At 53.6% G+C, this 23,385-nt stretch overlaps 7 protein-coding genes across 7 annotated transcripts; 3 read left to right on the top strand and 4 right to left on the bottom strand.

Moving 5' to 3' along the window:
* Window positions 1–535: 535 nt before the first annotated feature.
* Window positions 536–2,533, bottom strand: P170DRAFT_250125 (putative C2H2 finger domain protein). Its single transcript, XM_024843019.1, has 3 exons — window positions 2,294–2,533; window positions 1,640–2,175; window positions 536–1,450 (listed from the first exon to the last, which is right to left on the bottom strand). Exons 1-3 carry the CDS (start codon window positions 2,306–2,308, stop codon window positions 619–621), a joined length of 1,383 nt encoding a protein of 460 aa, XP_024700996.1. The 5' UTR covers window positions 2,309–2,533; the 3' UTR covers window positions 536–618.
* Window positions 2,534–5,202: 2,669 nt separating this feature from the next.
* On the top strand, window positions 5,203–6,311 carry P170DRAFT_449336 (putative nicotinamide N-methyltransferase; the record flags this gene model as incomplete). Its single annotated transcript, XM_024851040.1, has 2 exons — window positions 5,203–5,689; window positions 5,776–6,311. 2 exons carry the CDS (start codon window positions 5,203–5,205, stop codon window positions 6,309–6,311), a joined length of 1,023 nt encoding a protein of 340 aa, XP_024700995.1.
* Window positions 6,312–6,505: 194 nt separating this feature from the next.
* On the bottom strand, window positions 6,506–7,795 carry P170DRAFT_457981 (putative S-adenosylmethionine-dependent methyltransferase; the record flags this gene model as incomplete). The annotated part of the gene is made up of 3 exons (XM_024851757.1): window positions 7,663–7,795; window positions 7,262–7,511; window positions 6,506–7,228 (listed from the first exon to the last, which is right to left on the bottom strand). Exons 1-3 carry the CDS (start codon window positions 7,719–7,721, stop codon window positions 6,506–6,508), a joined length of 1,032 nt encoding a protein of 343 aa, XP_024700994.1. The 5' UTR covers window positions 7,722–7,795.
* Window positions 7,796–8,571: 776 nt separating this feature from the next.
* dspD (putative protein-tyrosine phosphatase) lies at window positions 8,572–10,716 on the bottom strand (the record flags this gene model as incomplete). Its single annotated transcript, XM_024844616.1, has 1 exon — window positions 8,572–10,716. One exon carries the CDS (start codon window positions 10,714–10,716, stop codon window positions 8,572–8,574), a length of 2,145 nt encoding a protein of 714 aa, XP_024700993.1.
* Window positions 10,717–11,696: 980 nt separating this feature from the next.
* P170DRAFT_439424 (uncharacterized protein) lies at window positions 11,697–12,312 on the bottom strand. The gene has a single exon (XM_024849829.1). It carries the CDS (start codon window positions 12,297–12,299, stop codon window positions 12,057–12,059), a length of 243 nt encoding a protein of 80 aa, XP_024700992.1. The 5' UTR covers window positions 12,300–12,312; the 3' UTR covers window positions 11,697–12,056.
* Window positions 12,313–16,189: 3,877 nt separating this feature from the next.
* On the top strand, window positions 16,190–18,369 carry P170DRAFT_364117 (glutamyl-tRNA synthetase; the record flags this gene model as incomplete). The annotated part of the gene is made up of 2 exons (XM_024844628.1): window positions 16,190–16,441; window positions 16,495–18,369. 2 exons carry the CDS (start codon window positions 16,190–16,192, stop codon window positions 18,367–18,369), a joined length of 2,127 nt encoding a protein of 708 aa, XP_024700991.1.
* Window positions 18,370–19,689: 1,320 nt separating this feature from the next.
* On the top strand, window positions 19,690–22,512 carry P170DRAFT_363959 (putative LPXTG-motif cell wall anchor domain protein; the record flags this gene model as incomplete). Its single annotated transcript, XM_024844618.1, has 2 exons — window positions 19,690–20,436; window positions 20,578–22,512. 2 exons carry the CDS (start codon window positions 19,690–19,692, stop codon window positions 22,510–22,512), a joined length of 2,682 nt encoding a protein of 893 aa, XP_024700990.1.
* Between the last annotated feature and the right edge of the window lie 873 nt (window positions 22,513–23,385).

Below are 23,385 nucleotides of genomic sequence, written 5' to 3'. Positions count from 1 at the left end.
TGATATAGTGATATCTTCATTCGAAAGTATATCCCATTTCGGGATCTGTGTACAGGAACAGAAGGAAATAGAATGGTGGGGTCGAACAGACCCATGCAGAAGACCGGAGTCTTTATACGGAAGAGGAGCATGCAGGTGTGATGCGGAGAAATGGTACACAGAATGTGAGGAGTTAGGAACCGCGAAGATAGAGAGGGAGTGAGGAGAGGGACAAAAAAAATCAAAAGAAAGGATGACCAAAGAACGAGACACAAGAGAACAAAAGAGATATCCAGGCAATCCAAGAAGGCCATCATGCATATTAGGGAGCCCAGGTCAGTCACACCGAGTGCGACGCCTGGGTAATACAATCCCTTGGAATGTGTCATACACGCGAACGGGGGCTGTTCAACTCCAAAGCAGCAGGGCCAACCAAAAGGCAACAATCGCAAAATTCGCACAAGCTCATACATGTCATGAAAGTTATCGCTGTAGTACAGCGGGGGTAATCCGCTGGGTTATATGTTGGAAAGGATGAGGGAGGTGAACAACGCAAAGGGGGGAAATATCAGCTAGATAATCAAAAAACCAAAAAAAAAGAAGAGTGAATGACCAAGACAACAAGAGGAATGAGAGAGATTACTCCTCCATTCGACCAAAGACGCCGTCGTCATCGTCATCGGCTGCGACGGGGCGGTTCCCGAAATCGACGTCCGCATTGCGATTTTGCCGGGTGGTACGATCGGTATCTCCCATCTTCACGTCTCGCTCATCCGACACTTTATACGATAGGGATGGGTTGTACGAGAGAGAGAAGAAGGTGTTCGGTGTGGAGTTGGCGATGTCCGTATCCGTCGGCTTGATCCCTTCCCGGCCTAGGCTCTGGCTCTGATTGCCACCGGAGCCGTTCTGGTCCAGGAAGCGAGTCGGCAAAGGGGGCACGGGAGGGACGCTGGGAGAGAGGTTGACGGGTCCGGTGCGAGGGGTGCCGAAGTTGCAGAGACCGATGGCCGCGGCCAGGTCTGCCTCGTCGTCGTCGTGTAGCTTGGCCTCCGCCGTAGAGGGTCGGGTATCGATGCTCGAATGGCGGAAGTGCGAGAACGCCGGCGAGGCCCACGGAGCGCTGCCGGTGAACGAGCTCGACGGGACGGACTGGTAGGAGTGGGAGAAGTGACCGATGGAGTTGCCGACACTGTATCGCTTGTCCGTGGGCTCCGGAGACATCTCATAATCGTCCTCGCCGTCCTCGTCCATGGGTGGCGGAGTCGTCTCCGCCGAGCTGAGACCATCTCGGAGCTCTGACGAGGCATCTGGCGACGCCGACGAGACCTCCGAATCGGCCTCGGGGGTTTCCGCGGCAGGATCCTCCGTCATGGTGACCAGGACCGACGCAGCCTCCAGCAATTGAACTTGCTGGTGCTTGGAGATCAAGAGCTTCGAGGTAATAGCCCACGCAGGGTCATGTTCCCACCTAAGTTCCATAAAACGTCAACCGACTACGGTCCACCGAGACACGGAGGGAGAGAAAGGGGGAGAAAAGCTGCAACGATCCAGGGGGAGCTGAATGACCACGAGGGCGACCTTGCACAGAGCCGACATGGCGCATCTACTCCGGCTCGAGCCAGACGACAGGATGGCGGGTTGGGGGGAGGATACACACATATGCTTGGACAAGCAGCTGCCATGCTTATACCCTTTCCCGCAACGTTCGCAGCGAAGTTCCGCCATCACGCGCTTTCCTTCGCCTTTGATTAAGTGCGACCCCTCGCTAGCCCGGCGGTTACGGTTCTTAGTGTTGACGGGCTTGGAGGCGGAATTGCTCTCATCCACGGCAGTGGCCGACGATTCGTCGTTGGACTGGTTGGGAGAGGATTTGCGAGCGACCGGGGGTTCCTGACTGGGGCTGTTTATGCTCCGCGAGAGATAAGAGCCGAAGCCGGAGGGGGCTCCGACCGAGCTAGACTCCAAGCCCTTCCGACTCCCACGACGGTGCAGGGACGCCGGCAATCCCACCGATTCCCCCGACGAGTCCTTCATAGACGCTGCGACCGCGGCGGCCGCAGCGTTGGCCGCAGCGGCGGTGGTGACACTCTTTCGACGAGTGACCCGATGGTTGGCATTGACCGCACCGAGCGAGATGGAGTGGGAATGGTGGCGTGGATTGGATTGAGGGAGAGGGCGAGACAGAGATAATTCCTATCATCATGGATTACACACAGGTTAGCCAACGATGAAGATAAATTATTATTAGGAATCCCGGGGGCCAAAAGAATTAAGTCTAAAAAATAAATAAATAGAAAAGAAACCGCCGTACCTTGAAAGAAGCCATGATGAGTACGTGGACACTCGGGCAATCAATCTCCTGAGAGCCCGGTGATAACTGTTGAGATCAAGACGGTGTAGAAAGTTGTTCAACGATGGTGAGAGTAGCGAGGAGTGAAAGAGTAGGAAGAGGGAATTTTTTTTTAGAAAGTCAAAAAAAAAAAAAAAAAAAGAGAGAGAGAGAGAGAGAGAGCTGATCTTTGGGGTTGAGAGAAAGGGTTCTTGGAACAAAGAGCGGGCAAGGGCAGAGAACCAAGGAAGGCCGAGGGGCGGATTGGGGCAAAAGTAACGGTAGGCAGTGAAGGTGGGCAATTGGGTTGGAGGCAATTGAGAGGGAAGAAAGAGGGGATGCGAGAGAGGGAGAAGAGGAGAAAGTCAAAGAGGAGTTACTTTGAGAATAAGAAAATAAAATAAAATAAAATAAAATAATAATAATCAAAAGAACGCAAGAAAATAAAATGGAATTAAAAAAAAAGGACAGAGAGAGCAAGAGAGGGACAGCGAGCAGGAATCCAGAGCGACAAGATACGGTAATGGCCAGTGGTATTCTGGTATCGGACGGACGCCAGCTCTTGCATCAGCTTGAAATTATTTTAGAAAATCAAAAAAAGAAAACAAATGGATTTGCGGGGGCCTTTTCTCTGGCCTTTTGGGTTCGCTAGTCCAGTTACTGTTCAGCAATGCGGGGGTTTGGGCGATCGCCAGCTCTGAATTTAATTAATTGAATTGAGGTCCTACACTAGAGTCCCTCCTCTCGACTGCGCATTTCCTGCCAGAAAGACCCGGATCTCTTGCAGAATCCCCGAGGCCATTGTTCTTTCGTCCTCTGTCTGATCATCACGTCTTCTCCCTGCCCGCTTCCAATCACCGTGACCGGTTCCTGACTAACAGCCCGCGACGAGGCCAACAAGGCCGGTGATGCCATTTGCTCCACTCGCATCTGGGATCCGATGACTGGGCGAGGGCCAAAAAAGTGGTCCTGACCATGTTTATCGACCAATTCCAGCGAAGCAACCGGCTGTCCCATCATGAAACGGGTTCTTTCGAGGGAATTGGAAGGGCTCGATCGGGTAATCGAAGGGCACGATCATCTGCACCGCACGAGGTCACGGGAGGTTTGGTTTGGGGAGGGGGCGACCAGGTACCTTTTTGTCGAATTTAATTTATGATTTTTAATCTTGCCGCGCTGAGACCGGGGTCGAGAGAGGAGACGACCGGCCTTGCAGAAAGTCATCGACAATCCTGTCAATCCGCAGTAATTAATTCCTGGTTAACTCTGCTCGAACTGAGTCTGACACTACTGACAAAGCGGGATCAGAAATGGAAAAAGATAAAAATAAAATGAAAATAAAAAAGAAAAAGAAAAAGAAAAATCACTCAATTCGGATGATCCGTGCTGTCGTTTTGTTCCGGTGACCATACCGTACGCCGCAGGAATCGGCGCATCGACCGGTCTAGGACCTGTCGGGTGGGCGACTGACGTCATGCCCCATGACCGTACCGTACCGTATGATTGGCGGACGGGCTCCCCCGGAGTGTCTTAGTCAGGATCTCAGCCGGTTTCCCTGATCCTTACGGGCTCCTTATCTGGACATACTTTCTTAGTCAGGGATCCAGTCCTGAGCAGGGCAGTTCGGTTTGCCAGTTCATGACCAGCATTATTCCGGCCTCGTGGTGACAGCCCATTATTGGAGGCCCATTGTTGTTTCATCCATCCATGTAGCACAAGATGCCCAATCAGTCGGTCGTCGAATAAATAGTGGGGTTCCGTCCGGGCTAGTTGTCACCCTTTTTTTGTTTTTCCTTGTCCACATTTTCCCGACCGACTTGACTGCTTGCCTGCGATCAAGAATCACGCCACGCCCACCGTCGTTTCCTGCAAGGCGTTTCCCGTTGATTTGACTGCCTGGATTTCATTGATGATGATGCAGACTCCCAAGCTTCCACGCAACCCCAGCCCGAATGTTCGCCGTCCCGGAAGGCAACCACCCTCGCTGGAATGCGAGTGATCTACTCAATGCCGAAATGAATAGTTTCGACTCAATCTTAGCCTGGCACGCTGAATACCCCACCAAGACACTCCCCCCTACTCGACCAGAAAGATGACCTCGACCGCACCTGCCATGATCCTCGAGCGAAAGGACAGAATATCCTGTTTTCAACGTCAGCATCGCCCAACGGGGACATGGATGCTCATCCCATTGGCATCAGGCTCTATCGATGGATATGTCGTCTCGATGAACCCGATCTCTAGAAAATACGGAGTACAAGTCAGCGGTTTCATGCCTCCTATTATACAACGTTTTTTGCCCAAACAACGGCAATCCAGCCTCCACGGCCCGAGAGAACGGGGACGCGAGAACCCAAAACGTGAACACGCAGGCTGCAAGGCCCATATCCAATGACGCGGTTCCGAATTATTGGACTGGTGCTTTGACGGATTAACAACGCAGTGATGGCAGTGCTTGCTCGGCCAACGAGAGGCATCCAGCACCAACGTGCAAATAAGCAGGAGGGGAGCAACTCGGTCGGTGATCATCAGCGGGCCTATTTGGGTATCCGCGCAATCTCCTCCATAGAAAGCTCGCATTGAAGCCACGTAGATCCGGTCCTCAGGCAATATTCGAAGACCCCCGTAAATAATAAACAATCCGGGGAATTGAGCACAAGATGCGATCACATGAAGATGAAGGCGGTATGGTTCTGCCCTTAAAATACAGACCGCTAAGGGGTCCGCCAATCAAAGCACAAGCCGCGGCCAATTTTTTTGCATTCGTCGGGCAAACGGCGTATGGCATCAACCAAAACACTGCAATTGCAGCATTGACAAGATATCCTCGATCTCTGGGTCATCGTCGAGAATATCACTCTTCTCCATTATACATAATCTTCATTTTCAACATGCTTCTCCACTCCCGTCTCCGACCTCTCCCTCGCCGTCAACATCAACAGCAACCGCCATGCCCCTCCTCTGCCCCTCCACCCGACTTCCAGGACGATGAAATCGAAGAGGAGTCCCCCGAGGATCTCTTCACCTCGTTTCTTCCGCATCTATTCCCCGATGACGCTCCCTCGTTTCATGGAGACCCCGGCCAGCAACTCCTCTACTCGTCGCCGCGCTACGGCAACCTCGAAATCATGGTCCCGTCCTATCCCAACCAGAGCGAGAAACGCACCGAAGAGATCGCGGCGGGTCAAGCCCGGCCAGATGGACAAGTGAATCAGGTCGAGGAGGGACGGAAGCTGTTTGCGCATTTCCTATGGAGCGCAGCGATGGTTGTCGCCGAGGGAGTCGAGAAGGCCGATGTCCTGGACAGCGCAGGACAATTGGATCCTGACATCGCGATGTGGCTGGCCAAGGGACACAGCGTGTTGGAGCTGGGAGCTGGTGAGTAATTGATTCCGTTTTTGCTTTCGGTTCCTTTCAAATTGCCGGCAAGTATGTTCATGTTCACAAACTCACACCTATCCCAGGCGCCGGTCTCCCCTCCGTGGTCTGCTCCCTCGCGCAGGCCTCCCAAGTAACCATCACCGACCACCCCTCCTCTCCCGCCCTCTCCGGCGCAATCACCTTCAACATTGACCACAACATCCGCCCCTCCGCCCTCCCCACCGTATCCATGCAACCGCACGAGTGGGGAACCCTCCAGAGCGACCCCTGGGCCGTCGCCGCCAAGGGCACGTATTCCCGCATCATCGCCGCAGACTGCTACTGGATGCGCTCGCAGCACGAGAACCTGGCGCGCACGATGCTCTGGTTCCTGGCGCCCGGCGGCAAGGTCTGGGTCGTGGCGGGATTCCACACCGGGCGACTGATCGTGGCCGGGTTCTTCGAAACGGCGGTGGCGTTGGGGCTGGAGATTGAACGGATCCACGAGCGAGATCTGAACTCCGTCACGGAGGATGGGCAGGAGGTGCGAAGGGACTGGGTGCCTGTCCGAGAGGGCGAGGGGCCGGAGAATCGGAAACGGTGGTGCGTGGTTGCGCTGTTGAAGAGGAAGGGAGAGTAAGGATGAGTGAGAGTCAGTGATGATTGACACCTTTTATCTCATCTGCATGAGCCACGATGGCATGTATAGACAGAAAGACACAGCAGCGCATGTGTCATGACTGATGAATGTATGACCATACATATAGACCAATCCAAGGACCCTGTCCTATCCCATCCATCTAATGCATCTATCTATCTTCTGGATTCTATAACTCAAACCCTCTGGAAACAAACCGTACACACCCCCTGCCCTTCTTTCCCCCCAAACCTGAACCGCGGATACTCGACCCGTCCCCAAACCTGCAATCGATCGCCCTCCCCTTCCGACTCAGACCGCGTAAACCACTGAATCAGCTCCTCCTCGGTCCAATTACAGCTCGTCACAACCAGGAACCCGCCCTTGCGCACCAACCGCCTCGCGATATCAGGGTACCGCTCGCAAACGCGTCTCTGGATCGTCTTCGTCCCGGACCCGGTCGTCTTCGAGTTCGAGTTCTCGGCCTCGGCCGCAGAACGATCCTCAACCGTCTCCTCCGACAACGACACAGCATCAAACGTGCCCTTATCCAGCACGATATCAAACCCGCCCTTCTGGTACGGGAACCAATCGAGTCCGCGCTCCTCCCCAGCCCCAGACAACGCATCCGTCGAGGACAAGATATCCCACTCCTCGAAGCGGATATTAGTATCATCATTTTTCCCTTCAGCCCCAGCCCCACCCTCACCCTCACCCTGATCTCCATCCCCAAAATCATCATCCTCATCCTCCGAATCCGACAAATACGCCGAATGAATCCTCAACCGCTGCAACTCTCTCGCCAACTCGACACTCCTCCCCGAATAATCCACCCCGACCATGTCCCCCGCAAACCGGCCCTTCTTGCGCAGCAGCGCCAACATGCTCCCGTTCCCGGTGCCCAGGTCCAGCAGACACGGCTGCTGGGTCTGGGTCTGGGTGTGCGTCCTTACCGGCGCCAGCGGGAAGTCCTCGTCGGTGAGGAACTGCAGCACTTTGTCCGGGGCGTTGTGTTCGGAGAACCACGAGGTGCCTGGGTCGGAGTCGTCGTCTACGGAGTCGGAGTCGGAGTCGGAGTCGTCTTCGGCGTCGGAGGCATCGTGGGTAGGGTGTTTCGGGCGGGTTGATGGTTTTGAAGAGGCGGGAGGGGGGTCGAGTTTTGTGGAGAGGTGCGCGAGAGTTCGTGCGTAGAAGGTTTCCCAGCTAAGGGGCGCTTGGTGGTTAGTCTTGTGTTGATATTATGGGTTGGATAAGGTGTAGGTAGATGGTGTTTGTGCTGGCTGGCTGGCGCATGGAGGGGTTGTAGCGGGGTAGTACTGGTGGAAAAAAACTATTCAGCGCAACATTCACTTACTAGTCTTTTGTGCCGAGTTCGCTGGGAGACAGATGTGTTGGATGACTGTCGTCGGCCATTTTTGAGTGTCGACAACGTCTAGTCGTTGGGTCTGGTGTGAAGTCGTGAGGGATGGTTGTTTTAAGGAAAAAAAGTGACGTTTGGGCGGCAGTCGGAGATTTCTCCCGCGAGCCGGTCACGCTTCTTTCTACTGCGTACGTCGGGCTCGTTACATTTACATTTACACTCTACGCCTCTATACAATCATTTCAAGGTTAGAATTTGCATTTGACTAAGATCCAAACCAGCCCCCCATGGGTATTCTTATCGAGCCTGCGAGACATGTAAAAAGAGTGGAATAAAACAGTGGAAGCGAATGGAATGGGGCTGGCCGAGGCACAGAGAATGTCCCCCAGAGGAATGCAAAAGCACAGTTCCCAAAAATAATATTACAAGTTACCAGGCGCGAAGGCTCATCGCCGCCGATCTCTTTTTAAAACACCCCCGGACGCCGATATTCCGAAGGCATGCAAAACCCCCGACAAGTGAAAATGCAAGTCAAGTGCAACGTAGATGGGAAGAATGGAAGTAACGACAGCAAAGCCTGCTTTGGTCATCAAATCATCACGATGGAGAGTGAGAAACAAAAAGAAAGAACAAGCGGAAATCGGTGAGGAAATATTCAAGGAAAGACAGCGAGAGTGTGGGTGAGAACCAGACATGGTTTCTCAGATGTAATGATAAATGAAAGACAATAGCGAAAGTAGGCCTTCGAGGGGAAGCTCCAAATATTAGGAACTGTGATGAGTTTAAATAAAAAAAAAAAAGTAGAAGAAAAGTCATGGAATCGTTTCTTGGGCTCAAAATCCTTTCCCTCCAAGGATCGTCCCAAGACAAAACGTACGTCTCGGCAAGGCCATCGAGACGAAACTACAGAAATTCGTCAATGTTTCTCATAATCAGACGCTCGTTTCCAGGCGGAGGCGACCGAGGATCCGCTATCCTTGTCCGGAATTTTAGACCATTAGGTCCGTCATCCTCAAGGACGTCAGATATCGAGGGTGCCGACGGAGCTGCCATAAACCCAGTGGTTCGGGGCGAGAATAACTCCGATGGCTCTTCAGGAACTTTGCGCACGAAGAGGTCGGTCTTGGCCAAGGAGTAGGGTCCGCCCTCGGGGAGCCATGGATTGGTGGCAAAGCTGGGCCGCATGGACCGGAACGACGAGTCCAGAGTGTGGAAGGTCGTCTGTCGCAGAGGCAATGGCCGCGGCGATAGACTTCGCTTGTGCGAAAGTGGCTTGGAGAAACTGGAACTTTCTGCGGAAGTAGGGGTGGTTTGATTGGTGGAGGGTACAGAGAGAGAGCTCATAGATGCCTGTGACAGACCATTCGATGGTGACTGCCCAGCGTCCGAGTCGCCGCTGAGGCAACCCGGCGTGAAAACCTCCGGATGACCCAGTCGCCCCGATCGTGGGAATTGAGGCTCGGAGCTCCGGCGTGGTCCGCGGATAAACCACTCTTCACGCGCCGGCCTGGAGGGGCTCCCACGAAGGAGACGCGAGCGGAAATCCGTCAATTGGTAGATCAGGCTCATATTCGGCCCGACCCACTGACTCCTCCCCTTGACGATTTCGTACATGGAGTTGAAATCCAAGTGGCGATTCTTATAGAGACCGTAGGCAATCACCAAGGAGGCCGACCGACTGGCGCCGAGCTGACAATGCACCAGCACCTTTTTGCCCTCTGCGATGCGAGTATCGATGAATTCACAGAGCGGATAGAGATCATCGAGGATCTCCGAGTTATGGTCCCAATCCACATGCACATATTCCGGACCAGATTCGGAACGCGGCGTGGCGGGCGAGTCGGTATCACTTTGAGGGTACTCGAATGCAGATTTGAACGACACTTCGGAAGCGGCGGTTCGCGGCTCCGCGGTAGACATGCGCTTCGAGCTGGTCGAGGCATTTCGCAAAGTACTCACGACGGTGCCGTTGTCGGTGTTCGTGTTGGTGAATGGGTTCGCCACTTCTTTCGCCACGTTCACGACAACGTCAAACTGAGAGGCTTCTTGAGCCGTCGGCTCGAGATAGAGGTAAACCCCCGAATCGTAAATTTGGATCGGTCCGTTAGGATAGCCGCGTTCGTTGCGCCGCGTGGACTCTCGCGAGTCTAGATGGTCATCCTCCTCCCGGAGCTCGTGCAAGACTCCGGATCCCTCGTCCGGAACCGATTGTAAGGGCGAAAGATTATCCTCCGAGGTCCTCGAGGGCCTTCGGCTGCCATGATGCGTCATGGGTCGGGGGAGTTGCATGCCACCCTTCGGGCCAAAAGACGGGGAGAAGACCGACGTCAACGAAGGGGAAGATTCCGTGTGTCGTAGCGCATGCGGGGTGGGAGGGACGAGCTCGGGGATGTTATTAGAGAACGATCTGTCGAATCCGGGTGTTCGGATGGTGAGATTCGCGGGCTTCCGCCGACTGCTCCTGGGCGGAGCGTGCATCGGGGACGGGGGAGCCGATAGGTTATGGTGGGATGAGGTTTCGACCATCGAAGCCGTTGCAATTGGGGGACGAGACGAATTGGAGGGCGGAGGCATTCTCAACGACAGGTTCTTGAGGTTGCGGGCGCGTCTTCCAGGCGAATCCGGGCGCGCCGGGGCCACGTTGTCCGCCGGCATTTTAGGCAGGTTGTTCTGAGGTGCGGAGAGCGTCTGGCTCTCGATGTTGCGCACGGGCGGCGTGAATTTCGGGTATGACAGCGGCATCGCCGACGGGGATTCCGGGGAAGAGCTGGGAGACGTATCGGGCCCCGAGGGCGAGTCGAACGTCGAGATAGTGGTGGTCGGAGAGGAATCGGTGGAGGCGGATGTCATGGACGAGATACTCTCCCGGTGTTGGAATGGGAGTGGGCGTCTCGAAGTGTTGATCGTAACATGGGTGGGCACTCGGAGTGGTTTGAGGGCCGCGTTCTGCTCCTCCTTCTCGGAATATTCGGACAAACCCCCACCAAAAACTGACATGAAGGTCGGGAACGAGTCCGGGAGTGACGGTGGACTGGTTTGAACGGGCATGATGGATCCCAACTTGGAAATGGACCTGCGTTTGAAAGGGGGCACCCTTTCAGGCTCGCAGCTGTCGCGAAAGGCCGGCGCAAAGATTGAGGAACAACTATTGCATGCAGACGGCGGAAGAGAAGGGAGAGTCGCACTTGCTACCAGAGCAAATGACCTTTTCGACAGAGCACAATCAGCTTCCATGTTCACGGCTTGTCGGCGGCAGAAAAGAACGAAGGACACCCGAACGGGGAATAAGCAAGCAAGCACGGCTGCAAGGAGGGTGAAACCAGGCCGACGATCCGAACTTTAACCGGCCCACAACAAGGCTATTGGATGCAGAGCAGAGGCAGAAGGCAAGAAACAGGGAGCCCTTTGTCTCGCAATTCTAGACAAAGCACAGAATGAAGGATGCGCGCAGGGACGGTGGGCTTCACGGCTCAGAAAAACCCGAACATACCAGAGAATGCTGCAAGAGGAGCGTCACCTCTTTGAGATATGTCAGTGCTATAAAGGATTGTGGAGAGGTCGAATGCGACGCAAAAAATAGACGTCCACGGGGAAGAACAATGGACGACGGATGGCAGTAGAAGAAGAATAAAAATAAGAAAAATAGAAAGCGATTCAAAGGAGGGTGAGGCGGATGACAAGGATTACTGGCGCAGCATCCAGGACCAAAACCGACGAAAATATCAAATCAAATAGGATCGAATAAAAGATGCAATCAAAGAATAATCAATGGAGAGGGCAAGACGTAGAAGCGATGGGGGAGGGGAAATTGCCGCCCGGTGTGCGTGTGGGCAGCCGTTCCTCCGACGACAGCAGCAGTGGGAGGGTCAACGGGTGCAGGAGGGATGGGGGGGGGGGGGGGGGGGGGGGGGGGAAGAAGAGAGGGAGAAAATGAACGACTGCCCACAGCCCAAAGGAAGGAACAGGGCAGGTTGACGTGAAGAACCCTGGCGAGAGGGGAACGAGAAAGGAGGGGGAAGATGGGAGGGGGGGAGCGCTGGAGGGACGGGGAGAGAAGAGAGAGCGAGAGGGAATGAGGGTGCGAAGGGAACAGCGATAGAAGAAGCAGTACGATCACTAAGAATAACCACCACAGCAGCAGTAGGTAGTTCGTTTGAGAGGGCGGGAAGGGAATGGTTGGCGGCCGTGATTGGACCCGTCCGCCCGCGTTTCTGACGGCCGGCCAATCAGCGTGGCGGGAGCAGTGGGGAGGGAGGGCGACAGGCTCCGGTCAACCAGATGTGGACTGGCCAATCACGTCCGTCGCCCATCGCCTGCAGCTCTAAATTTAGCCGCCCGGGTTGACTGGGAGGCTGGACGCTGCATCATGGGCGCCAAAAGCACGCAAATCAGATGCCAGTTCCCCCCAACACCGGCATGTCACCCGCCGGCACAGCGCCTCTGAGTGTTGTCGCGCCATATCTCAGAATGCCACGGACCACTGCTGACACTCGCCGGTGGAGGAATGACTGGAGGTGGATGGGGATTGGGGTGATGGGCGGGTGTGGGTATGCTTCTGATACAACCCAGGGGAAGTGGAGGAATAATAGTATGTGCATCAGAAGCCACAGATCACAATCCATGGACCCCATCCTTGCACCCATCATCCTCATGGCTCATTGGCTCTTTTCTCCTCGCTTCTTTTCGATTTTATTTTTTTTTTTTCTTTTTCCCCCTTCTCCCCTTTCTTCTTCTGATCTTCATACTTCCATTTCTGGAATGCCTCTGGAGAGACGATCCCAGATGTAGAAAAATGAAAACTGCAGAAGTCTTGGGAGGCGAGACAAAAAAGAAAAAAAGAAAGAAAAAAAAAGGACGAGCTCCACAAGTTGGAGCCAGTGAGGGGGCGAGAAAGAATGATAGAGCTAGGCCAACGAAGGAAGGGAAATGAGATATGGAGCCCTACTACGGGTACTACAGAGTAGACCCAAGTAAAGCGTTGAATGACATAAGATGATAAACAAAGGAAATGAACCCATAAACAAAAAACAAATAAAACACATCAAAAATCAAAACAAGAGGATAAACACACAAAAAGAAAAAGGTAAATAAAAAATAGAAAATAGAAATAATCGTCCGTACCTGTCTTGAAGCCTTCTGAATTCCTTCCAATCCAGCAGGACCGCGCCGTCGAAAGCCCCCAAAAAAAGAATCTAGGCCAAAGAGGTACTAGATCCCAGGAGACGATGGGGAAGGGAACGTCCGGAATGAAATCCTGCACCGAAGACCAGACTTCAACCCCGACAAATGCGATCACGGTGACAGTCCAAGAAATTTCCAGAAGCGAGAGGGACACCCAGGGTCGATTGAATATCCCACGAGGCTGTCGATAGTGATATCGATTGGGATGGAGACGGGGTGGTACATCCAGTCATCCACGCAATCGAACTGCAGCGGCAATTCCAAATTGGGACGCTGCGACCCGCTTGTGGTGCACGGTGCTTGGGTGTTTGCCGGTGTTTGCTGGGAGGGAAAATCTTAATACGGCGTAGTAATGGGGACAGACAAAGAACCTGCAAACAAAGAAGAGCGAAGAGAAAGTGTCGACACGGGCCTCCCAGAAGCGCAAAAATCAGAGCGAGAAGAGAAAAGCATCAGGAACAAGAAACGCGACTACGAGGCGAGACCGCTCTTTTACTAGATCTGAATGGCGATTTTTGTGGTTGATTTTTTCCGCAGGGACCTCCCAGTCGGGTATAGAGGCTCTTGCGGACGAGGTGAAACGAAAAGGCTGACGGACTGGGGCCAAGACAGTTGACCACCCCCTGGAAAGGACGGACCGGCGCTCATTGGGCAGCGGTGGGACAACCTGCGACGCGGTTTGGGATTAGTGGTCAATAATCCCGTGCCCAAGATTGGACGGTTGCATCACCGCCGACCAACCAGCAGGTCGACGGACCAGAAACTGGCAGAGACGCAGGGAGACGCAGCTGAAACATCGCCGTGCGCGCGCCAACGCCGGCCAATAGACGGAGGCGTTTGCTGCCGGCTGAAACACGCCAATTGGCAGCTAAGCCACTAGTTTGTCTCCGCCCGGTAGCGTCACGTGTGCCCCCAGCAAATCATCCGGCCAGAATTCTTTTTTTGGAGCAGAATGCAGCTTTCGCCATCATGATGCGTGATGGTCAGGAGACGGTCGCTGACTATGTTTTATGTCACCGATCTTCCCTCCTGCTCTCTTGCTCCTCCACTTCCATCCTCCCCACCACTCTTGCCACCGGGGGTACGCAAAACAATACATCATCCGCTGTCTATCATTCCGGATGCTGCTCCTGGAACACACGCCGTAATGTTGTGCAGCGATCCCTCCGAAGCGTATCATCGCCGTTTCAACCCCCGACCCTCCTGAATTCCACGTGGCTGCAGCGACCAGCGGAATCCTGAGACGCAGGCGAGTCATTGTCCACTGTCCAGCTCGCAAGACTCGGGAACCCTATTTTCTGAGAACGATTCGAACTTGGACCTGCGGTTCGCTCATCAAACAGTTGATTGTGGTGGAGATGTTTTGATTATCCAGTACCGTTGGCAAATGGCAGAGCGGCATATCCCAAACGGCCCGTATCCTTTTTGATCCGATTCTTTTCCTATTCCAGCGGTCGGGTTAATTAATCGCTCTTGGTCTCTGCATTTAATCTATCGTGCCGGTGGCAGGTAACGAGTTGGAGATCCGTCGCGTTCTCGCCTAATCCAGCAGATCCGTTCATCTACCACCGACTGGATACGAAGCTACTACGGAGTAGGAGTACGAACCCCATCTCCAGCTCGCCTGAAACCAATTGTTTTCAGATATATTACCCTCGGAGCACGCGTTCCCTGCAAACAAGAAAAAAGCAATGAGAAGGCAAGTCCTTTCGCTGACGGACCAAATTAACGTCTCGGTTTCATTTTAACCGTGGATCCCGTCGCTTATCTACTTTTCTTCTCGGCCGCCGAAATTTTTGAGTCGCCCGTTTCACGTTGACCTGCCAGCCGATTATCTACCGGCCGGGGTAACTAGTCGCCACTCGTGGCCAACCATAGCTTCACAGTCCATATGCATCTCGTATCCGCCGTCGGTCGCTAATGATGCTATTCTTGTGACCCTAGCGGGCGTCCTGTATACTAGAGCTCCATGTAAGCGAGGGAATTTGCGCGGTATCTACCTTCCTCCGGACGATATACTCCATGCGGAGAACTCCGTAGGGACCGCATGCTCCTTCGGCAAAAGCAAATAATGTATGACTGGCATCTGCCTGATCGTTGCCCGTGCTACGGAGTACGTGCTCGTCACGGTGATGTTAGAAACCTGCTCAGCTGGTGGAGCTCTCGTGATCAAGACTCCGTAATTAATATGAGAATGGCATTGAGCGCTGCCTAGCCGGGATCGAGGATTGTCGTCGTTGAAAGGATTTCCCCCCGACAATGACGAGCTATTTATATGCCGTCCAAGTGCAGGCCGATTTCCTTCAAATCCTTCATCAATATCCTTGCCCAATCGGTAGGGTCGGCTGACGGACTCGTCGTCAATCTTCCTATATCACTACCTACGGAGTACTCCGTCCTTCGTAATTACCTTTGTTGGTTTCACCGATTGATTTTACCACTGGTGGTCGGGGTCTGGTTCCTTCTCTTGAACCATTTTGACACGAACAGGGTATTAAGCAATAGGCCTAGAAACCAAGCGACCATGGCACAGTGAGTTTCTGAATGAACCCTGGACGTGTCGATTTGTTGGGGGAGCTTCCACCCTGAAACTGTTTCAAGTTGAGGGGCCAGGATTCCGCTCGGAACATCCAGGGTTGCCTACCCCTCAAGCTATGCCTAGTATGATGTTGTTTGTATGGCCATCGCCCGGTGCAACAGACTCAATTGATCGGCCAGGTACTTTTCATACTTCATACGGAGTGAACTTGACCTACACCTTGTCAGTTCCGCTTGTACGAAGTTTCCGTGGGCAGGGACCGATAGATGACCATTTCGGATCTGTTGCGGAGTGTCAGGAGCTCAACTGAGCGATGAATATGAAAAATGAAAACTCCACCGGGCATGATTCATATTCTGGAGTATGCATAGTCGCATACTAATCGTGTCGCATCATGGATTCATGGCCGAACCCTCTTGGCAACCCCGTGTCGTGCCATGGCAGGATTCATTCATACCCGACGGTTTGAATGCCACCACAGCAGGTTGACACTGCAAGAAGGACAAGGAAAAACAGCGCACGTGCCTTTAAATATCTTAGTAGGCAAGGGATAATAATCTTCTAGGCCTTTAGCCAATAGGAAACCCTACTAATTTACTAGTAAAATGTCAGGCAAAAGAGTCATTCAAGTTGAGTCATTCAAGTTGGATGACTCCTCGAGTGTATCTTCTTACCCCGCGTCTCTCTATCCAAGACAGATTACCGGGGTGACGGCCATCGAGATATATCGTTTTCAAGACTCGAGTCCTACCTATCCAGAGTTAGACGCTCTGCCTTCGAATCATCCCAAGTCTCATCTACATGGCTGCCCTTACAGTTGCCTCCAAGGCCGACGGTGGCTTGGTCCTTCCTACCATTCTTGCGACAACATACATCGCGCAAGGGAGCCCTCAAAACACGGTTCATATCGAGTACAAGGAGGTGGACTCTCTTGGCAAAAAGAATGAGAAAGTCATTCTTACTACGAGCAATGGCGACTCCATTGTTGATGGCTCTGTGGTACCATACTTGATGGATCAGATTGAACTTCTGAAAAGACCAGGTCAAAGAGAGGTTTGTTGGTCATTCTCTTCCAGTGGACTTCCAGGTCTCAAATATCTCACTAGGTTGATGAATGGGTGAACCGCTCAGCAGCCCTCGCAGTTCCGGATTTCCAATCCTTGGACGGACCTATCAAGGAACTGGAATCGCACCTCAGCCTGCGCTCTTACATTGTTAGCTATTCATTGACCTTGGCTGATATTATGGTCTGGGGCGCGCTCCGTGGAAACAAGGTGACCGTAAAGCTTCGTCAAATCTATAGAAACATCAATCGCTGGTTCAACTTCATCGAAGCCTCCAATCCTTGGGTTACCGCTGTTGTTGCAGCGCTCAGCAATGCAGCACGACAGAAAAAGGCCGCAGCAAGTGCCGCAGGAGCAAACTATAACATTGGCCTCAAGAACACCGAGAATGGAATCGTTACGAGGTTCCCCCCTGAACCATCGGGGTATCTTCACATTGGTCACGCCAAGGCAGCGTTGTTGAACGACTATTTCGCCCACGAGTACCTCGGCCCTGATTCGCGAGGCGTTCTTATCTGCCGCTTTGATGACACTAATCCTTCAAAGGAGTCTCAGGAGTTTCAAGAGTCGATTTTAGAAGATCTGTCATTGCTCGGAATCCAGCCTGATCGAATCTCCTATTCCAGCGACTACTTTCAACAGATGTATGAAGGTTGCGTCAAACTCATTCAGTCCGGCAAGGCGTATGCAGACAACACGCCGAAGGACATCATGAAAGACCAGCGGGGGAACGGAGTCCCTAGTGTGAACCGGGACATGAGCGTTGAGGACAGCCTTGCCCACTTTGAAAAGATGAAAGCTGGCACCGGTCTTGAATGGTGTATTCGCGCCAAGATCTCTGTTGATGACCCGGTGAAATGTCTTCGTGATCCAGTCATCTATCGTTGCAACCTGCAGCCTCATCATCGGACAAGGACAGCTTGGAAGATCTACCCAACATATGACTTCTGTGCTCCGTTCCTTGACTCCTTGGAGGGTGTTACCCACGCGCTCCGGACCAACGAGTATCGTGATCGAAATCCACAATATTCCTGGATCCAGGACGCTCTTGGAATCCGCACTGTTCAGATTTGGGATTTCTCCCGTCTCAATTTCGTTCGCACGGTGCTTTCGAAGCGAAAACTTACGGTCTTGGTTGACAATAACGTTGTCTGGGGCTGGGACGACCCTCGAATGCCCACCGTTCGTGGTATAAGGCGTCGAGGAATGACAGTACCCGCACTGCGAGAGTTCATTTTGAGGCAAGGACCCAGTCAGAATGTGATCAATCTTGACTGGTCGTTGTTCTGGGCTACCAACAAGAAATATATCGACTCAGTCGCGCCTCGACATACCGCCGTCCCAAAAGATCATGCTGTCACTGCAATCATTCACGGTGTCGAGAAGACTAGTACTGGCGACAAGCCCAAACACAACAAGAATGCAGCCTTGGGCACGAAGAAGGTATTCTTTTCCCGGGAGGTTGTTTTCAGCCAGGAGGATGCTCGATCATTCAAACCGAACGAGGAAATTACCCTCATGAACTGGGGCAACGCGATCGTCACTCGAATCTCTGCAGACGAATCTGGAATAATTTCTGCATTGGAACTACAGCTCCACCTTGACGGCGACTTCAAAAAGACCGAGAAGAAGGTGACTTGGCTGGCCAAAGAAGCATCTAATATGATCCCGGTCCGTCTTTTCGCATTCGACCACCTGATCACCAAGGACAAACTTGAGAAAGAAGATGATCTCTTTTCGTTTCTGACACCCAAGACCGAATTCTTGACCGAAGCCTGGGCTGATTGCAACGTGACGAGCCTTGCAAAAGATGATATCGTTCAATTCGACCGGGTTGGGTTCTTCCGGGTTGACAGGGCATACCAGGATGGCGAGCCTGCGGTGCTGTTCAGCATCCCGACAGGAAAGGCTGCTTAGATCAATATGTTAAATGCATAATCGTCTTTGATCTAACATTGTTTGACTTCATTTTAGCTTTGGCTTGACCTAAATTGACAGTTCTAAGACTCATCGTCCGTAGATTATCTTGAAAGTGTAATTGACCAGTTTCGGCGAAACGCATGGAATTCAGTTAATTCATAACAGTAAAAGAGCGACGGCGACGAGAAAACAACACCGATGACAAGTACACGAGGGCACGGTTAAGAATACCGTAGCTAAAAAATAGCTTAATAAATAAATCAATATTTTAAGAATAAATCGTTATTTACAAGGAAAGATATTACTAATTTTAAAAGATTAACTATAATTAAATAAAAGGTCATAAAAGGTACCTTTGACCAAAACAAAAGAAAGAAACCGATGACAGACCTGCCATCGTGACGCGAACCCATGGACAACGACAGGACCAACCATGGTTCGAGCGAATGAATATTTATTGTTGCTACAGGAACTTGAATCCATAAGATAATGGCATCGGTGGTTTATTTGATTTGTGTGTTTAAAAAAATTAAAAATTAAAAATTTAAAAAAAAAATCGGATCATCTTTGTGGCCGTGCGTCGGGTCTGTTGGGAGTCCCAAGAGCATCGCGTGAAGCCGCAGAAAGAGGCATGGAAAACCCATCGTAAAGCACCTGTCCAACTACTAAGTAACTACGGAGTACTTCTGAAGACTCCTGCATCGGCTGTCCGTCATGCCATCGCCCTTTAGTGCCAGCCAACTCCGTCGTAGGTGATATCACAGCGATCAACCTCTTATTCTCCGGGTTCTGGAGCCGGACTGGAGCCAGCGCTCCACCGTCGCCTCTTCCAGCCACCGGAATATGGCCAGCGACAAGTCCTTTTCATTTCGTTTTCTCGCGGCGAAGTTATTCTTAGTAGGTTTCGAGAGGTCTTCGGCCCCTTAGTGCCCGTCCTCCTGGTCGTGGAAAATATATGAGAATCGCAGTCCCCCCTCCTCCTGCTGGAGGTCCCACAGCCAATAGATCGACTTTTCGTCTCGCCTTCTGATTGACCGGCGGAGAGATGCAGCATCGTTTGGATGCCTGACCAGTTTGCCCATGTCCCACGTAGCAGCTGGCAGCCCGGCGTCGGTGTCTTCTTCATTCCCCGTAGACCTCGCTGGTTCTCGACGACGACGACAGACCGAGTCCGCCGTGCAGCAACCCGACACTATTGATGCACAACATCCGCCTCGAGCATCCGGGGTGACAGCGCGCAGAGACCGACGACCGGGGACGGCCCATGGACCGTCGAGAGTCATGACTTCGCAGCCGTCGTCGCCGTCGCATCGCGCCATGTTTGGTGCCGATCCCCGTGACACGACGCTAACAACTTCGGCCGCCGCCTCGTTTCCCTCCTCGCCCTCTGCCTCGTCCTCGCAAGTGTCGCCGCGCGTGCCCCAGACTCGCTTCAACTTCGAATACCAGTATCCGCTGCGCAAGAGGGCCTTGACTTCCCACTCCGCTCTCGCCGCCGTCGACGCTTCCCCGCCGTCGCTCCCCGAGCCCGACCCCGTTGCGGCGTCTGCTGCTGCGTCCCCCATCACCACCCCAACCCCCCAGCGCACGCCGCTGTACGACCGCCACCGCCGCTCGGTCCCCAGCTTCAACTTCTCCCAGCCTCACCGTCGCCCGGCGGCCGTCTCCTCGCAACCTCCGTCGCCCCGGTTGGCCCGCGAGGAGGATAGCGACTCCGCGATCCCCCTGGATGCGACCGGCTCGACCGTCCGCGTGCTGAGTCCCAATGCGACGAAGCGTCGGAAACAGTCGTTCAACGCCCATCAAACGCCCCCGAATGTAAAGAGGAGAATGCCCTCATCCACCGTGTCTTACCTTCAGGGGAGAGCGCCCACCGAAGAGCGCGCCCATCGCGCCGTCAATGGAAACGGAAATGGAAATGGCCTCGACAAGTATGGCTCGGAGGACGGGGCCAGAACCCCCATCGCGGACGACTCCCGGCTGAAAAACGAGGATATTTTCCTGAATATTGCGAGGTCGGACTCGACTCGTCGCGAATCGTTCGGCCGCTCAGACCTCAGACGGGTGAGTTGCGCTGGTCTTTTCTTTGTTTTCCCACCCCCGGAGAGGAGACCATGGCGGTCGGAATTTTAGGCAAAGGAGGGATCTCTTTGTGGATTGAAGGGATGAGGGAAAGAAAAAAACAGAGCGTGCTAACAGAAACAGTCGCGATTTAGGATGTCGGGGAATGGTCTTCGTACCCCAGCCTCGCATGCTAACGAGCCAACCCCGTCCCCCGATCAATTATTACGATCGAGCACCTACGCCGGCCCCTTGCATTCCAACAATGGGTCCCCTTCTGGCCCATCCGGCCCTCGAGCGTACTCCTATTCGGTCTCCGAGCACCCGCTCGAGGACCATTCCAGGTCCCATCATTCGGGCTACGTTGCCAGCTCGAGGACCGCCATCGGCCTGCCGCGCAGCCGACTCAGCAACGTTGGTATCGACAGCTCGCCTCAGTATCCCGAGTCGAACGGCGAGAGGCGAGCGTCGTTCCAGGATTCTCGGGCGTTTCGCAATTCGACGCTGTCGACCATCCGTAGCAGTAGGCAGACCTCCACCTCGGAAGCGACCGAGCGAGCGCGAATCGAGTCCGATCGAACGCGACAGGACGGCACGGAGTCGACGCTGTCGACAACGGCCCCGTCCACCGTGTGGGACGAATTGGAAGACCTCAAATCGCGGATCCGCAAGCTGGAATTGACCGGCAAGCTGCCGCCGTCGTCACAAGAGGCAATTTCCTCGGCCTCCGCAGACCGACCACGAACCGCAACCACCACCGTGACCACAGTCTCGTCTTCCCCAAATCATGGCCGTCAGACGAGTAACCCGTCGGCCGAATCCGACACCATCACAGTCCCCAACCCAGTCCACCCGCTTCTACAATCGGCAATGGCGAAGGCGAAGACTGTCCTGAGCAAGGACGTGTATACGACTCTCGATGTCACCGTGACCGATGCACTCGCCCTATCGAACATTCTTCATTCCAACAAGGCGCCATCGAGCGGCGCGTCCGGTGTCAATGGCTATGGCTCGTCTGATAGACAGTCCCGGCGTAAGGCTGACAGCGTCTGCCGAAGCCTGACGGAGCTCTGTCTGGCCCTGTCGGACGAGCAGCTTCGCCGACAGCAAGCCGCAGACCACGCGAAAGGAGCCCAACCGAATGGCACGGCCGAAGAAAGCGCGCCTACACCCATGCCGTCGCAGCAACCGAGTACCACCACTCATGAGCCAGAAGGACTGGCCCGACGACAGAGCACTCGTCTCACAAGCCGCCTGGAAGCCCGCCGCGCCAGTCTGGCGAACCCCAACGCCAGTCCCTCCGGCGAGAACAGCAGCTCCGTGAACCGCACCAGCGACTCCACGCTCGATGCCAAACAGGCCCAATCCCCCGGTTCCTCCGCCCCCCTGGGCCGACTCAATCGACTCTCGACCTCGCTGCGCATGCGCCGGGTGCAAACCGAAGACGAAAACGCTCCTGCATCCGCCAACACCAACTCCCCCGTCGTTGGCCGGTCAATATCCCGAAGCATGACCGAGATCGCCAACCCAGCAGCCGCCACCCATCGATCCCCTCGCCAGCGCATCTCCTACGGCTACACATCATCCCAGGCTCCTCCCGATCCCACGCCAGATCGCTTCTCATCCCAATCTCAATCTCAATCCCAATCGCAACTGCCTCAACCTCGCACCCCCACCGTCTCCCAGTCCGGCATCCCCCTCCGCCGCAGCCTCATGACCCCAACCAACTACCCCCCGGCCACGCCGCGCTCCAACATCCAAGCCGGATCGCGCCGCTACGGCCTCTCCTCCGCCGCCACCTCCTTCGACAGCACGCCCGACGACGCGTCCGCCGCGCCCGAATCCTCTTCTTTCCCCGCCGCCTCATCCTCCTCTACCAACCACACCCCCCTCCCCAACAGCCACAATACCCGCATCGTCGCCCCCTCCAGCAAACTCGCCGGCAGTTACACGCCCATCGCGCAGAACCGCCTCCGAACAAATAGCCTGGGGACGCGACGGTTCGGCCTGCGTCCGCCGCGCGCAATGGCCGCCGCCGCTGCCGACGGCGCTGTAAATCTAGATGATAGCATTGATTGATTGACATACTTGACTTGACCGAGTTCAGTTGAGTTGAGTCGAGTGGAAGGATTGTTTTGTTTTGTTGTGATGTAACGCCCCCTTGAAGATCATGCTGTTACGCCTCCTTTTTCTCCTTTGTTTTCTCTGTTTCCTTATTTCTTTTGTCCGACCTCTTACGAAGCGAACTCTATCCTATCATATGTTTCACATTATCCCCTGAAGTTACTGTTACTACGCTATGGAGTATAAGATCAAGGCCTTTCTTGGATTGGTCTTTGGGTAGGGGTCTACGGGATTGTTGATATTCCTACGAAGATTAGATACGGGGATAGATGTGGAAATGAAACCGATGAATAATTTTTTTTTCTCTTCTGTTTTTGTCAAACGGTGCAATCGGATGGCTCTTTCATTCGAGTCAAGTTAATGGATGTACACGTCGCATGGAGATTTGGGAGACAAGACGCAGTGAAGGTGATAAGAGATAACAAGCAGGTCAAGTAGGTCAGGCGGAGAAAAGAGAGCTGCGCGAGATAAAAAAGGGGAGAACAGGATTTCAAGTTAGATGGGAATAAGAAAATGATTGCCAGGTATCAAGTTATTGAGGAAGATTTCAGCACCAGGGAGCGTAACGGAGAGGAGGAAGGACAGGAGGAATGGGAGGAAGCAATTTTTTGTTTTTCAACAAGAGACAGTAGGAAACCATTCGGACGTTCGGATCCTCCGTACAAGAAGATAGGTAACATCGACGTTCCCAGTAACATCAGTTCGGAGACATGACGTGGCTCTTCGGTCGGTTTCATTCAGAGTTAGGTGGTCGCGGAGGGTTGCAAGGTTCTGGTATCTAACAGGCATGTACAGTCCGCCGAGGCAAACTCTTTGCTTCTTGAAGAC

This window comes from Aspergillus steynii (genome assembly GCF_002849105.1).
Source record: "Aspergillus steynii IBT 23096 chromosome Unknown P170scaffold_7, whole genome shotgun sequence".
Lineage (NCBI taxonomy): Eukaryota > Fungi > Ascomycota > Eurotiomycetes > Eurotiales > Aspergillaceae > Aspergillus > Aspergillus steynii.
Note: the sequence above shows the minus strand (reverse complement) of the source record. Positions and strands in the feature narration are given on the sequence as shown.